The sequence below is a fragment of the Mus caroli genome, unplaced genomic scaffold (assembly GCF_978045245.1).
Source record: "Mus caroli unplaced genomic scaffold, Mus_caroli_1 scaffold_3, whole genome shotgun sequence".
Classification (NCBI taxonomy): Eukaryota; Metazoa; Chordata; class Mammalia; order Rodentia; family Muridae; genus Mus; species Mus caroli.
In genome coordinates, this window is record NW_028227258.1 from 73,088,191 (window position 1) to 73,105,504 (window position 17,314).

The 17,314-nt window shown below is 42.9% G+C and overlaps 1 protein-coding gene across 13 annotated transcripts in view; it reads right to left on the reverse strand.

Moving 5' to 3' along the window:
• Gon4l (gon-4 like) overlaps positions 1-17,314 on the reverse strand; it is a 148,973-nt gene that overhangs the window by 19,504 nt on the left and 112,155 nt on the right. For 10 of the 13 annotated variants that reach the window (XM_085835737.1, XM_085835739.1, XM_085835738.1 and 7 more), the window contains 6 exons: positions 16,715-16,738; positions 12,789-12,892; positions 4,391-4,586; positions 3,852-3,938; positions 1,688-1,856; positions 552-696 (listed from right to left, as the gene is read on the reverse strand). In XM_085835737.1, the coding sequence (XP_085691863.1) occupies positions 552-696; positions 1,688-1,856; positions 3,852-3,938; positions 4,391-4,586; positions 12,789-12,892; positions 16,715-16,738 (725 nt within the window). The remainder of the gene's footprint in view (positions 1-551; positions 697-1,687; positions 1,857-3,851; positions 3,939-4,390; positions 4,587-12,788; positions 12,893-16,714; positions 16,739-17,314) is intronic. The other 3 variants (XM_085835746.1, XM_085835745.1, XM_085835750.1) reach the window with 2 other exon arrangements.

A 17,314-nucleotide genomic window follows, 5' to 3' on the forward strand; every position in this document is an offset into this window, starting at 1 on the left:
CCCTGTATTTATGGCTGTTGGGTTTTTTTTGTGTTTGTTTTTGGGTTTTTGGTTTTTTTTTTTTTTTTTTTTGAATTTTAAAATTAGAAGGGGGAGCATCAGAAAATTAAAGGCTAAGAACAAAAAAATTAAAAAAAAAAAAAGACCCACGGTGTGTGTGTGTGTGTGTGTGTGTGTGTGTGTGTGTGTGTGTGTGTTGGAGGGCTGAGTGCTTAGGAGCACAGCCTGCTCTTGCAGAGGACCCAGCTTCAGTTAGCACCCACATGGTGGCTCCTAGGCCTTTGCTGGCCTCTGCCAGCACTGTCACGCACAAGCTGCACAGACATACAAGAAGGCAAGACATCCATACTCAAAAATAAAATCAGAATAAAGTTTTAACAGTATGTATGGCATCCCCTAGGAAAGACAGGACTGAAACAAATACACTCCTGTCTCTACATGGGTTTTCTTTGGTCTATGTCCTTGTCACTCACATCTCATTTGCCCCAGGCTTCTCAAACCACTGTCTCTGTCTTTCCCTACTGCACTAATGTCAGTTTCACTATACGTACTTGTCCTCAGCCTTGGTGAAGATGGTCTTATCCCGAGGATTATTGGCCTTCAGGGAACGTATTGGGAGGAGCTCCGGATACATGAAAACCTTGTTTGTGGCCAGGATCCAAGCCACTTGCTTTGGCAAACAGGGAAATTCACTGGCTGTAAGAAAGAACATCTGAGATAAATATAATCCAAGGACCAAAGAGTTTCACCAAGGCCTAAGTCCACACAGCACTCACACAGGCTCTTCCTCAGACTTGACCCCTCAAGTTTCCAGTCACTCCAACCTAACACTTGCTAACAGGAGGTCTGCCAAGCTGATTCTCTTGTCTATTCCTATAAGGTACACTTTCTCCACTGACACAGACACACAAGGCACTAAGAGAACCCACACACGCTGCTAGACTCACAGTTTCTTTACACCCAGGTGGTGGTGGTGCACACCTTTAGTCCCTGCACTTGGGAGGCAGAGGCAGGCGGGTTTCTGAGTTTGAGGCCAGCCTGGTCTATAGAGTGAGTTCCAGGACAGCCAGGGTACACAGAAAAGCCCTGTCTCGAAAAAACCAAAAAAAAAAAAAAAGTCTCTACAAGACAAAAATATCTTCAATAAGACTTTTGTTCTTTCCAGAACATTACAATTTGATTATTGGCTCTGGATGCCAGTGAGATGTCTCAGTAGACAAACCTGCCCCTGAGCCTGCTGATGGCCTGAACTCACTTCCTGGGATCCACATGGTAGAGGGAGAAAAACAACACCCAAAGCTGTCCGGTGTACTATGGTATGTGTGCTCCCTTCCTCTCCTCTCTCTTCGTGTATATGTGTGTGTGTGTGTGTGTGTGCACGTATGCGTGCAATTAGATCTATAAATATAATATTAAAAAATATAGAAAGTAGCAGTGACATACCCAATTTGAATATAATAGTGCTGTGAGAGTTTAGTCTCAAGTTAGAAATGGAACTATAAACATTTGTCACTCCGTATAGGTAAGTACTTTACCAATGAGCTACATGCCCGGTCTCCTTGAATGTATAAAAGACAGAGAGAATAAATTACAAATCTCCTGTGCCCTAAGAATTATAGCAAAAACATTAACGACTCGAGTCTTTCACTGCCAATCTCAAACTGGACTTGACACAGTCATCTCCTACCAGTCTTCTTGGCGGTTTTATGAGGGCTGCAGTCAATGCTGACGTGGGTGAAGTCTTCAATGAGCTGCATAGCTCCCATCCAGTTACAAGGCTGGAATAAGGTCTGGAACCTGGGGTTGAACTGCTGGTGAAGGGCAATGGAATTCTCAGCAAAGGTGCCCAGCTCTTTCTGGGGAGAAAGGACACAAAGGAGTTCTGAGGTAACTCCAGACAACCAATACCACAGTCCTCAAGCTCTTAAGGGGGAAGGGCCTTCCTGCCACAAGATCAGTCGTAGGCAGAAAGAAATCTTTAACTGATATCATACCATTATAAAATCTGTCTTTGGCCGCAGTCACTCAGGAACTAGATCTACATTCATTTGTCTTTTTTTTTTAAAAGTTATTTACTACAAGCATTGGTGTTTGGCCTGCATGTATGTCTGTGAGGGCATCAGACTCCCTGGAACGTGGAGTTATGGACTGTTGTGAGCTGCTGCCAAATGCATCCTGGGAATTGAACCCAGGTCCTTTGGAGAAGCAGCCCCATGCCCTGAAGTCTCGGGCTGTGACCCCCTCAGCCTTCCGTGCATGTTCTGCTCTCTAGGCACAAGGACGATTCAGCCGCTGAGCCGTTACAACGGATGCTAAAAGCCCTAGACTCAACCTCAGCAGTGTGGGGCGGAAGAATGGCAGGATGTTAGATTCCCCCACACACACCCAGCTTTTCAAGACTGTCTCGCTCTCTAGGCCTGAACAGACTAATTCAGGCTCCTCCATTCTCATTCACCAAATACTCAGTACAGAAAATAAACAGCATCACCACACCTCTAGACTTGGCTTTTCTTTTCTTTTCTTTTTTTTTCTTGGGGGGGGGGGTTGGTTTTTATTTTACTTTTCGAGACAGGATTCCTCTGTGTAACAGCCTGGCTGTCCTAGAGCTCACTCTGTACACCAGGCTGGCCTCGAACTCAGAGATCCGCCTGCCTCTGCCTCCTGAGTGCTGGGATTAAAGGCATGTGCCACCACCTGGGCTGCCTCCTGTTTTTTGTTTTTGTTTTTAATTTCATATGGTCTGGAAAGCTGGCTCAGCAGTTAAAAAGCACTTGCTGCTCTTATAGAGGACCCAAGTTCAGTCCCCACACCCATGAGGTGGCTCACGGAAAATCCATGACTCCAGTTCCAGGCGATTTGTCACTTGGTCTCCACAAGCATGAAGTACATATGTTGTGCAGTAGTAGGCAAAATAGTGATAGGCATAAAATAAATCTAATTTTCAAAAGGTTTTTGATAATATGTCAAAAATATTTTTTTTCATGATCTTCTGAACACAACATTGCCACAGAGGAAGTTTGTCATATTGGCAAGCACCATGAAACCACAATGGCTTTGTCCAGAGTTTTCCTCTCAGAAAGCCCCTCACAATGGAAACTTCTTTCTTTCCTCTTTGAGATAAAAGGAAGAATGAGAAAGGACTGCGGGGGGGGGGGGGGGGGGGGAGGAAGAAGGCAGAGTGGGGAGGAGGGAGGACCCGATAAAATGTATATATCTTTCAGGGGGCTAGAGAGAGGTTCACTGGTTAAGAACAAGCACTGCTCTTCTGGAGGTCCTGAGTTCAATTCCCAGCAACAACATGGTGGCTGACAACCATCTGTAATGAGATCTGATGTCCTCTTCTGGTGTGTCTGAAGACAGCTACAGTGTACTCGTATACATAAAATTAATAAATAAATAAAGAGAGGAGTATCAAAGGCCATGGAGCTCAGTGAGTGAATGCTTGCCTAACACACAGGAAAAGCCTTGGGTTATACCCACAGTGCCCATAAATTGGGCACAGTAGCGTGCATCTGTAACTCTAGTACTGATGGAGTCGAGGCAGGACAATGAAGTCAACTCAAGAGTCTGAGGCCAGCTCGAGCTACATGAGATCCTGTCTCAAAAAAAAAAAAAAACAAAAAACAAAAAATTCTCAAGATGAGGAAGATGCAATTTAAATGGTGTTCAAGTTTCCCCAGACTTAAGTGTTCTGTCAAGCAAACAGAGGAAGTCACAGGACAGGCAGTACAGTGAACAAACACATCCAGGAGAGAAGAAGAAGAAATGTAGATTACAACCCGTGCATAACATTAACAGTTTAACAGATTTCATACTTAAATCTTCCGAGTTATGGATGTATGGAACCTTACAAGAAATACTCTGGTGGTACTGGCCTCGGAGCTGAGGTTGGGGTTGGAGGTGGTGAGAAGGTAGATTTGTGTCAAGAGCTGAACATGCTGGGAAGGAAAAAAAAGACACATTATAATGTTTCCAACTGTACCACATGTATCTTGCTTCTCAGTGAGATGAGAGCAAAGCAGGATCTTGGCATATTTGAGTTATGTTCCTTTGGCCAAAACCAAACTCAGACACACTTGACCCTCAAACTAGAGAGACTAAGACAGAAACAAGAAAAACTAATACAGGCGGATATTTGAGTTTGAATGTAATACTAAGAATTCTGAAATCTCCAATCCTACACATTATTTCGGTCTTTATTTGATTTCCTACCTGACCCACAGGCCACGAACATAAAGTTCTCTCAAGGTCGTAGCAAACAGATAGTCCTATGGCCAACGGTTCCAACAGGAAGTAGGACAGCCACCTCTGACTTTACCACACTGCTCACTTCTAGCTTCCGTGCTAAGCCAAGAAATAATACAAATACAAACAAAGAGAGAAGCCTTGCCTGCTGCATCTGCTGCTGAAGCCTGCTCCTCTGTGCTGGGTTGAGGACCAGAGTCTGATGGACAGTCTCCTGCGGTTTCAGCTTCTCCACCTCAGGCTGCTGTCTGACTGAGGGTTTCTTCATCTTCAGCTGCTCCAGCAGCTCCTTCACTGTCCGGTGCCGCTCATTTAGTAAGTTGGCCAACGGCTCCTCAAACCTGTTCCAAAGAAGAATAGAACATGCATTTTCTCCTAGGTCCACAAAACAGCAAATTCCTTGTAACAACAAAACATGAAATCTGTTTTACTTTGATCACGATGTCTAACTATTCTTGATCCTTAAGCAAATATTTCCCTTGACTGTTAGCACTATATTCAAATAAAAGAAGTCTGAGCCGGGTGTGGTGGCGCACGCCTTTAATCCCAGCACTTGGGAGGCAGAGGCAGGCGGATTTCTGAGTTCAAGGCCAGCCTGGTCTACAAAGTGAGTTCCAGGACAGCCAGGGCTATACAGAGAAACCCTGTCTCAAAAAAAACCAAAAAAAAAAAAAAAAAAGAAGTCTGGTGTTAGAGGATAGTTTGAGCTCATATCTAAAATGCTTGAAGCCCTGGGTCAATCTCCAACAATTCCAAAGAATATTCTGAAATATTTTCCACCTTATTGTAATACAATTACTTCTCTGTATAAAACACACAGAGATAAGAAATGAAATGAAAATCTAGAAGCAGAGAAACAACAGTGTAATACAATACCACAGGCTAATGGGACCTCATCATCCTTGAATTATACTAACACATACTACTTTATGACTTCTTCCAAATTGGAGGGACTCTAGCTAACTCCAGTGTGGCAAGCATGGCTCTGGCAGGCCTTGCCCCTCTCTCCCATTCCTTCTAGCTTGCTAAAAACCATTATAGCTAGCCAGCAAGGTTGATTCCTTTACTTGGCTACTTCCTCCTCTTGAGGCTGACAAAGTATTTAAGTCCAGATATCAAAAAGTTCCCTTTGGGTCACCTAATTAAGATGTCCACTTAAAATTAAAACACCTCATCCTAACACAGGCTTTTCCCTTGTACCTTTATAAACCACAACTTGCCTATGGACCCTGTCTGTCTCCTCTCAATTCAGAGGCAGTCCTTTGTCTTCTGGGAGAAAGACTCCTCCCACTTTTCCCCTGTACCCTTCCCCTTCTCAGCTATCCTCTATCTCCTGTCTTTGTCCTTTATCCCTGCTCTCTGTCTCTCTGGGGCAAATAAATCTCCTTTGCGCTGAGAACTTTGTCTTGGTGGTCCTTGGCTGACACTCTTCCTAACACCAATAGAACAAAGTATATTCCAAAAGTATAGCACTTGGTCTCTCAGTGACCTGCTAAGCCAGCCCTTTCCATTCCAGCTGCCCTTCATTCATTTCTTTAAAAAAATCAAAGCCATAAATGAGGATGCACTAGAATGGAGAACACTTGTTTTGTAAGTATTAGTTCTGGGTTTTATTGTCAGCATCAGAAACAAACAAAAATAACAAATAAGTCTAGCAAGACCTTTCAACAATGTTTACAAAAAAGAAATACACTAAAATCTAAGACAGCTCAGATGAAGAGACATGAGTTGTTAGTTCAAACATTACTATACAACCGCCATGAAAATAACTTCTTTTTTTTGTCTTTTTTTTTGGTTTTTCTGAGACAGGGTTTCTCTGTGTATCCCTGGCTGTTCTGGAACTCACTTCAGACATTCAAATTCCTTTCTCATGCTTCCTGACCATACCAGAACACCCTGACCATAACTGCTACCCTACATCTTGTTCTGGATAAAAATAAAACAAAAGATAAAGGTGACAATATTCAGAAAAACAGCTGCTCACATGGCCAAGACCAACAAGTTATCAAATTCCCAGGAGCCTTCAATATTATAGCAATAGTTAAAAGATAAATTTTTGGCTTAGTCAGGGTTTCTATTCCTGCACAAACATCATGACCAAGAAGCTTGTTGGGGAGGAAACGGTTTATTCGGCTTAAATTTCCATACTGCTGTTCATCACCAAGGAAGTCAGGACTGGAACTCAAACAGGTCAGAAAGCAGGAGCTGATGCAGAGGCCATGGAGGGATGTTACTTACTGGCTTGCTTCCCCTGGCTTGCTCAGCCTGCTCTCTTATAGAACCAAGACTACCAGCCCAGAGATGGTCCCACCCACAAGGGACCTTTCCCCCTTGATCACTAATTGAGAAAATGCCTTACAGATGGATCTCATGGAGGCATTTCCTCAACTGAAGCTCCTTTCTCTGTGATAACTCCAGCTGTGTCAAATTGACACACAAAACCAGCCAGTACACTTTTGTAACAGGTTGAAGATATTTTCTTTTTTCTTTAGATTTATTTACTTTTATTTCCTGTGTATGAGTGTTATGCCAACATGTATGTCTGTGTACCACACTGTTGTATAGCAGTTTTCTCCAAGATCATTGAAGGAAGCTCTTCATGCAAGTTAGAAAATAATTCAAAAATAGCTTCAGGAAGTCCCTGAAACTGAACAACCTCACTAGACCCCTCCTTCCTAAGAGGAAACAATCATAAGGGCTAAGAGTGAGTCTAAGATAAGTCAAGCTGCAAACAGAAAGGATCAGCCAAGCATCTTAAGAAGCAGAAACCAGCAGAGCAGCCTGGAAGATTAGATCAACAGACCCACATAGAAAGAACACCCCAAACTGTTTAGCTGCCTGTAGTGTGCTCTTAGGTTTCCAGATTTGGTGAGCTGTCACCCACGCTGGGGTGAGTTTTGGGTGATTCAGCTGTCATTGAGTCATCTCTACTTCTGTAATTAAGCCCAATAAAACTCACTGGATCAGACTGGAGAGATGGCTCAGCAGTTAAGAGCACTGACTGCTCTTCCAGTGGTCCTGAGTTCAATTCCCAGGAACTACATGGTGGCTCACAACCATCTGTAATGGGATCCAATGCTCTCTTTTGGTGTGTCTGAAGACAGCTACAATGTACTCATATACATAAAATAAATAAATTTAAAAAAAAACACCTCACTGGTTCAACAAGTTGAACTTTGTTCATGGTATCTGTACTTTGGTCTGGCCTGGGCTCCCTATGTGGAATGAATAGACGTGTGTGTGTGTAATGAGTCTTGTGTCACAAAACACAAGGACATTGTGCTTGAGGGGGCCAAAGGAGGATATCATATGGAACTGGAGTTACAAACAGTTGGGATCTACCAAGTGGGTTCTAGGAATTGAACCTGGGTCCTCTGAAAGAATAGCCACTGCTCCCATCTACTGAGCCATCTCTCCTGGCCCACAAAAGACTTCGTAATGAACTTATCACTTCTCCTGGAAATAAAGACATAATCAAAGGTAACTGGAGGCATATCAGACACAAACAGACCAACAGAGACAAGCCATCAGGAACAATTGGTTAACTCCAGCTAAGGTCCCTAGTAATACTAGGGAATGGAAGACAGTAGAGGCTAGGCATTACTGAGAGAATGAGGAATGAGCAGTTGCTTCTGAGGTCAAATTTACTGAGCAAAGTAAGCCAGTGTTCCTGTGTTCCCAGGAAAGCTAAGAGGTTGACTCTGAGGGACACTGACTGATACAGGGCTTTAGTAGCTTTGCGGAGCCCCATGGTGGAACATGACACTTCAGAGCTAGGTGAGGGTATGGCCGGTCTGAATGATTAACAGTGCCATTAGACGAGAATGAAACAAAAGGAAGGCAGATAAAGGGGTCTTCCTAAGACACCCAGATGCAAATGTGGAATGGTCTGTATCAAGGAGAAACTCCTTTGGCAGTTTATAAAAGCAGGAAGAAAGATGGAAATGGACCTGTATTCTCAAGCCCTGGGCCCTTCCAGCAGCTATGTACAGCTGATGGAAAGATGTGGTCACATTGGTTCTCCCAGATCCTGGCATAATGAGTTCCCTTCCAAAGGAATTTAGCAACTCTGAGCCAAGCTCCTGAACTATTCTAAGGTATGCACAGATCACTTGTTTCTGTTGGCATCGGCCACCCACCAGATTCTAGAATCTGTCTATTCAGGCACTTCTTCCCTCCACCTATCTAACCATCCATCTCCCCTTGCCAACTCAAAAGTGTCTTTTGAGCCCTACTGAGCCCCTTTGGGGTACCCACCACATGGGCATCTCACTCCTATGCTCTTTGGGGTGCCCCCACATGGGCAATTCTACTTATAGAGACACTTGCACCTCTCCAGCTATTTTCTCCTCTACTTGCTCTACACAACTGTCTCCCTTTCTACTGGGTAAGTGTCACGATGGAGATGCCTGCTTTGTCGACTTTAATTATGAAAGCTACGTCACTGTGACAGAAAACTTATTCTAGCCTAACAGGGCCCCTATCACCTGAGAAAGTGACACCTCTTCTCTGAGACTTCAGGAATTTCTCTCTTGACCAGTCTCTTAGTGTGCCTGGGAAGAACCTGACTGAAATTCTTAACACCACACTTACCCTCTGCTCGCTCTCCTACAGCTCCTCCTACATCCTTGGATGTTCCTCATGGTACCCTGGGACCTGCTTGCTAAGGTCCATAGTTTCTCTACATGCTCCAGGTCTGCAGCACTTTTCCTGCCCCTTGTCCAAGAAGCTCCCGCTGCATATCTCCTTGTGCCCGCCTGGGCCTGACACTTCCTTACCTCCCTCCGCCTAGCTGCAATGTCCCAAAGCCTCTACAACTTGGAACATGGAGACTGGAGCTTTAGTTGTCCCTCCCTGTGGGAAGCCACATGTGCAGTTGCAGGGTGGCGCTGGCTTCCGCTGGCCACCACCCATACATAGGCAGTAAAGTTCTTTTGCCAAGATGAGGTTTTGAGAATTAACCAAAATTAACCAATCAGATAAGAGACAAGTTAACCAATCAGATGAGAGACAAGTTAACCAATCAGATGTAGGCATGCAAATGAGGTGAAAAGTATAACCCAAGCACAACCAATCCGGGTGTGAGACATGCCTCCTATATAAGCAGCACCAGTTCTGGGCTTGGGGTTCCTTTGCCTCTGAAATCAAGCTCTCCCAATAAACGTGTGCAGAAGGATCCTGTTGCAGCTTCGTTCTTGCTGGCTATTCTGGTGGGTGCAAGAACCTCCCTCCTTGTCCCTGTGGCTCACTGGTCTCTTAGCTACCTAGACCTCCCTGGGGTGGAGTTCTTTTTGAGCCCTTCCACCTTTTCTGCAGAAGGATCCTGTTGCAGCATTATTCTTCCTGGCGAGTCGGGCGCGCACAAGATCCATTCTTAAATCTTTATCCCGATGTTTTCTCGGCTTTACTCTCAAGAAATCTTTTAAGACTATGCTGCAAACTCATCTCAGAATTTGTAAATTCACTGGATTTCGTTAAAGACTCTATAAAATCTGTAACAAAATTTGGCTTCAAACTTAACAAAAGGCTTCTAATTAAAAATCTATGTGTGTGTGTGTGTATATATATATATATATATATATATATATATATATATATATATGAGTGAGAATGACCCAACTCTTGCCTAAAATATACTGTATACGTAACTGTTGGGTTTAACTCCTGTTTTAAAAAGGCTATTTATCAAGGCCAGCCTGGTCTACAGAGTGAGTTCCAGGACAGCCAGGATACACAGAGAAACCCTGTCTCGATAAAACAAAACGAAATAAAACAAAACAAAACAAAAAGGTTATTTATTAGCAACCAACCAAGTGCTCTCTTCCAATATAGCTGGTGACCTCATCAAAATGTAAGCAACTGCATGGCTGACCACCATCTTCACTAAGGTTAAAGGAAGGTACATGCACTATGTTGTCACCATCTTAAGATAACCACAGGGCATAATTCCTGCTGAGCCCTCAGTTTATTGCTGCATCTCTTTTTAGAGGAAGAAAGCAACACGTCTAAAATATATTTTGGATTGGTATTGATTTTTGCATGATGATAAAAATAAGTTTATAAAGGTATATACTTAGATTAACAAAAGTTAATTTAAGATTTATGGTTAACTACTTAGATCTTTCTTTTCTTTTTTTTCTTTTTTTTTTTTTTTTTTTTTGGTTTTTCGAGACAGGGTTTCTCTGTATAGCCCTGGCTGTCCTGGAACTCACTTTGTAGACCAGGCTGGCCTCGAACTCAGAAATCCTCTTGCCTCTGCCTCCCGAGTGCTGGGATTAAAGGCATAAGCCACCACGCCCGGCTTTTGCTAACTTTTCAACACCAGACTTTCTAAAAAATTTAGATAAATAATATGTGTTTAAAAATTATATTTGAAAAGAAGATTTATGAATTCCAGGGTCACAGCACCAGAAATCTGACTCCTCTTTCTAGCTCCCTTTGTTGAACTTTAGCTATTAGGATAAACTAAGTCACACTAAAAAGCCCCATGATAGATGACAGTTGGGATCTACCAAGTGGGTTCTAGGAATTGAACCTGGGTCCTCTGAAAGAATAGTCACTGCTCCCATCTACTGAGCCATCTCTCCTGGACCAGAAAAGACTTCATAATGAACTTATCACTTCTCCTGGAAATAAAGACATAATCAAAGGTAACTGGAGGCATATCAGACACTAACAGAACAACACAGACAAGCCATCAGGAACAATTGGTTAACTCCAGCTAGGGTCCCAATCTCTCAATTGGCCTGCCAATCCTCCCAAGTGCTGGGATCAAAGGCGGGCACCACCAACACCTGGCTTTTGTTTTTTGGTTTATAATTTTGTGTTTTTTGAGACAGGATTCTCCTTGTAGACCAGGCAGTCCTGGAATTTTCTCTGTAGACCAGGCGAGCCTCAAATTCAGGAATTCACCTGTTTCTGTCTCCCAAGTGCTGCAATTAAAGGCCTGAGCCACCACCACTCATCTACTTAATAAATAATGATCCTCAAAACTTTTTGGAGATCTGCTGAATATGGCTTTTAAAATGTTTAATGCAAAAAATTTTACTATGACTGACAGAGACCTCCAGATCCTAGCAGTGACCTCAAGGTCTCCAAAGAAGATGATGGGTCACAGAAGAACTCCACCCGGAACATGCTTTACCTGTGACAAGGACAGCTTCTACGAAACACTGCCCTTCACCTTGCCGACGACGGCAGGACCTCTACAAACTGTGGACCAAGTGCAATACTGCGGAGCTGACTGCCCCACTTTGCCTAGACAACACAGACTGGTCCTCCAAGCTCCTCCTCCACAGCAAAGTCTGTTGGATCTTTTGGGCCTGATGGCCAAAGGCTGTCCATAGAGCTTGACTGTCAGGTAGCCAGTAAGTATCTATTATGTTTAATAGACTCAGGACCTACTTGATGTATACTTATTGAATCACTGTCGGGTTCCCAGCTCCTACTATGACTCAAACACGTGAGTCTACTGACTTTTATGCAATGTGGATCTCAATAAAAATTGCACAGTGGTAATGCTAACATATGTAAAATTTTATCTTTTGATAAACTTAAAATTCTTGTAAGTTGAATGGAACTGACTTGAATTGTCTCTCCCAGGTAAAATAGACTCCATATAAGTACTGTCACCCAACAGCCTAAGTTTCCCATCTATTGCCTACTCCTGAGGGTAGGAGCTTTCTTTCTCCCCTGGTCTTGGGACTCCCTTCAGCCAACTACCAGGATCGTGGGCCAGGAAATTTCAAATGTACACCCTGGATTAAAAATTCCCCCCACATTCCTTAACTTTACCTTCTCTCTCTAGTGATCTGTCCCAGCAGATTTAAAATCAACTCGGCCAGCTCCAGGGGTCAGCGCCACAGCACCCTACCCCAGGGGTCCAGCCTCACAGGCTGCTCCAGCCAGGTCCGAGCTTCCCTGTCTCTTTTCCTATCTCTGCCCAACAGAGCTGGGACAGGAACCACAGAACCTGCTTGTCCTGACTTTGGCCAGCATTCAAGTTTTCTTGGGTCCCCAACTATGACACCCAGATGTCAACAGGAAGTGGTCACAGAGATGATGTCACCCCTCATCACTTCTACTCTAACTCTGTACATACTGGTTACTTACTAGTATATACTTCTGGCTCTTAGGACATCAGAGCAGGGTGTTTGCTCAACAATGCCTAAGTGGCAAATTAGATGTTAATGACGAACGAACAATGAACACAAGCATCATGCAGACATTCAGTGGAGGGGAGTTTCTGTGGCTGGCCATGTGAAGCTCTCCATACCGCTCCAGCACCACTCGCCTGGAGGAGCTGCTCGAAGGCCCAGCTATGCTTTCTCTCCTTTCCCAAACAGATACAGCCTTGTCTATAGCTGCTCTGCCCCAAAACAAGGAGAGAGTTTTCATTTGTTAGACAACAAACTTACCTCCAGGGCTCCCCATCCTAAGTAGGAGGCTGATTAAAGATTAATAATAATTTAAAAAACCAACATCAAACCTTTTCAAAATACATTAATCGGTTCATTCTAAGTCTCAGCCAGCATACCGCATACCGTAGGGCTTGAGGAGTGTTGAAGCTAGGCCGAGACTCTGTTACACGCTCCTCTTCCTCTGGGCCATCATCTTCCATATTTGAGAATCCCATTTCATCTTGGAACTGTGGGGGTGGGGGTGGGGGAAAGAGGAGGGTTTTCTCAAGGGAATGGTCCCTGTTTATAAGCCTCTCCAGCAATGAGAAACGTAAGTAAAACCTACAGAATTCAGGACTTTAATAATGTTGCGACCCAAAACAGAGCCGAAAAGGCTGGAGTTGGCTCAGGGGTTAAGAACACTCGTTGCTCTGCCAGAGGACCCAGGTTCAAGTCCCATCCCCACACGGTTGCTCACAACCATCTGTAACTCCAGTCCAGAGAATCCAATGGCCTCTTCTGACTTTCAGAGGCACCAAGCATGTGGTATACAGACAGACATGCAGAAGAACCACATACTCACTTAAAAAATAGAATTTCTCAGTTTTCAACAAGGGACCTCTTCTCTGCAACTGACAGAGACCATTACAGAAAACTACAACCAATCAAAATGCAGATCTGTGGAGCCCAGTCACAAAGAACATGTCTACAGCATACTCCTGCCCAGTGAAAAAGGACATATCACAACACACTCCTACCCAGTTGCAAAGGACACATTTCAACACACTCCTGCCCAACCACAAGGGAAATAACACACTCCCACATGTAAAGGTCAGGGAACATTGCAGGAAGGGAAGGAGAAAGACTAAGAACTAGAAGAGCAGCTAGAATCACTCAGCGTGGGTGCTGGGAACTGTAGTGTAAAGCCTCCGAGTCTGCCCTTGAGTGAAATGAGTCAGCAAAGCCTTTCCTATGTTCAGGTCAATCAAGAGAAACTGAGAAATTGTTAAGAGACTGTTTGAACCTTGAAGGAATGTTCTCTCTCTAGAGAATCTGCATTCAGGGCTACATGAGAATTTGCAGCTGCACTGTCCTTGGTCTTGCACGGACCTGGCAAATCTGGAGTTCTTACTTTTGATTATGGCTGGCCATGGTCAGAAGGGACTGAGATCTGTGTGCATCGTCTGCTGGTGCCCAAATTTGTGGACCACGAGGGAGAGGACTCTGACCAAGATTGGACATGAAAGAAGGTGGGCTTACAAAAAGGTAAACCCATCTCTAGGATTATGGCAGAGGTCATGGGCAATTCAACAGCTGATCTGTGTGATTTCTCAGGAGCAGAATTATTGCCTACGTCTACAAAAAAACTCAAATGTTTCCAGTAACAATGCAGCAAATGCCAGCAGATATTCAACATCCTCAAGGGTATGTAAAGATTGACTGGAAACCGACATATATAAAGATTTGAGGTGATTAAAGGAATCAGTGGTAGCATACGGAATGCATTCCACCTATTGTGAGACAGGTAAAAAACAACTGAGCTATACAAAATAGAATTATACCACAAAACGGGAAGGGCTAATGACAGCTATATTAGAAGCTGGTCCTCAATTACGATGGCTACATGATGGAGAGAGGAATAATCAGGCTAAAAAAATAAACATAACAAAGGATCATTTGCTAGGTGAGGGTCAATCTGCTGGCTGGTATAAGCAGATGCGACTTGATGATGCTACTACAGCACAAGGTCATTTAGTGGCTTTAAGGGCTTGGGGCAGAGTTGAAGAAGCAAGAAAAAGGACCAATCTTTTACTAAAATTACCCAAGGTCCTGTTAAGGTTTTCACTGACTTTTACAAAGATTAATCAGCAGTGCAAAGCCCAGCAGTGGTGGCACACACCTTGAATCAGAGGCAGAGGCAGGTGAATCTCTGAGTTTGAGGCCAACCTGGTTCCAGGAGAGCCAGGGATACACAGAGAAACCCTGTCTGGAAAAACAAAAAACAAAAACAAAACAAAAAATCCTTCAGCAGTACAAAGAGCAATAGCAGATTCAAGTTGTAAGAAAGTCACTACTTGAATCTCTGGCTTTTGAAAATGCAAATAAAGAGTCCGGAGCCAGATGGTGGTGGCCCACGCCTTTGATCCCAGCACTTGAGAGGCAGAGGCAGAGGCAGGCAGATTTCTGAGTTCAAGGCCAGCCTGGTCTACAGAGTGAGCTCCAGGACAACCAGGGCTCTCTCTGGAAAAACAAAAAACAAACAAAAAAAAATCCTCTAGGTGTTACAGAGGAATGGGTTAGAAACTACCGCTAATGATCAACCTGCTGCATATGGTGCAACTTCAGCTGGACAAACAGCTAAAGGTTTTAACTCTCAGAAAGAATGATGCTTTAACTGTGGGAAGGCTGGATACTTGAGGAAAAAAAAAGAATCTAGACATTTGCTTACTAAAGGAAATGCCGCATTTCAAAATAAACTAAATATACCACCAAAATTTTGTGATAGATGTGAAAAAGGCTGATAGTGGGCTAATGAATGTCAATCAATAAGAGATCTCCAAGGTGATTTTTTTACCATCAGGAAACCAGACAAGCGGAGCATCTCTGGACCCAAGAACAAACAACACAAGCCAATAATGTCGTGTCAGCAATGGACTAGTTCACCAACAAGGCAATCGGGAATGTAAACTCAGTTTTGGAGAAAAAAAAAAAAGTTTATTGTATCTGCAGGATTAATAGCTGAAGATTATCAAGGGGAAACTAAAATCAAGGCTTATGTCAGGAAAACAAACCATACAATTAGAGCCAGGTGATTGATTGTTCAATTACTATTATTAATCCCATATCACAAAGGTAAAGGAGCTCCAATAAATAGGACAGGAGGATTTGGAAGTTGTGGTGATTTGAATAGGCCTGGCCCAGGGAGTGGCACTTTAGGAGGTGTGGCCTTGCTGGAGGAAGTGTGTCACTGTGTGCACCCCCCACTAAAATTAAGGATGAAAGGCCAAACTGAAGGTAAATGATATTCAAATTAGCAGTGTAGTGGATACTTGGGACAGATGTATCTATAATTTCTGAAGAAGCTTAGAATCAAAATTGGCCTTTGCAAGAAGCCTCCACTTCCTTTATAGGTACTGCACCGATAGCTCCTGTGAACCAGTGTCAACTGGAGTAAATGCCCAGAAGGACAAGCAGAAAGGTTAAAACCGTCTGTGGTGGACACAGCCATAACCCTATAGGGAAGGGATTTGTTACAACAATGGGGAACTCAAATTAGTACTCCTTCAAATTAGTATTTCAGAAACAGCTCAGAAGATTATATTTAAAATGGGTTATATTGCTGGAAAAGGTATTAGAAAACAATTATCAAAGATGATCACATGATATTCGGGGCTGTCAATAAGCAGGGGAGAGAAGGAATTAGCTTTCCAAATTCAGACTAGAGGCCACTGTTCATAATATGCTAAAAGCCCTACCTTTAAAACGGTTAGATGGACATGAATAGATCAATGGCCCTGAACAAAAGAAAAATTACCAGCTCTTGATCAACTGGGGCAGAAACAACTGGATGCTAAACATACTGAGGAGTCTACTAGTCCTTGGTATTTGTAATAAAAGAGGAATCAGGAAAACGGAGACTCTTAACACATTTAAGAGTGGTAAATAAAGTAATGCAGCCTGTGGGTTCTTTGCAGACTAGAATTCATTTACTTTCTATACTACCTAGAAATTGGTCTACAACAGTTACTGATTTAAAGGATTGTTTGTTTGTTTGTTTGTTTGTTTGTTTTATACTATTCCCTGGCAAAAACAAGACAGGGAAAAGTTTGTTCTTATTGTGACCAGGTATAATGATGCTAAACCTGTAAAGAGATATCAGCGGAATGTTCTTCCTCAGGGAATGTTAAACAGTCCAATGCATGTGAATATTTTGTGCAACAATGGCTACAATATTCTGTAACCTGTTTTCTCACTCCATTCTTTCCCACTATAAGGACAATACTTTATTGGCTGATTCTGATACAGATCCCTTAGAAAAAAATGTTTAATGAAACACAAAAATATTTTACCTTACTGGGGACTACAGATTGCACCTGAAAAAAAAAAATACAGAAAGGAAAGTCTATAAATTATTTAAGATTTAAACTGAGTCAACAAAAAATTCAACTTTAAAAGGCTCAGATTTATAATAATTAATAAATTTCAAAAATTATTGGGAGATATTAGCTGGTTATTCCTTACTATTATATTAACTATTCAAGAGTTAAGTAACTTGTTTCAAACACTACAGGTTGATTCAAATTTAAACAGTTCATGAAAATTAACAGCTGTAGCACAAGAGGAAGTGGCCCAAGTACAACAGAGATTATAAGATACCTATATGTGGCAGATGAGATCATAAATATGACAATATTTTAGCTGTTTTACTATCTAATCATTCTGGAATAATTTGGCAAAAGGAAGATAATGTCTTAGAATGGACTTTTTTTTTTTAACCAACAGACTAAAAAATTAAAAACCTATATAGAAAAAGGTTCTGTCCGGGCGTGGTGGCCCACGCCTTTGATCCCAGAGCTCGGGAGGCAGAGGCAGGCGGATTTCTGAGTTTGAGGCCAGCCTGGTCTACAGGGTGAGTTCCAGGCCAGCCAAGACTACACAGAGAAACCCTG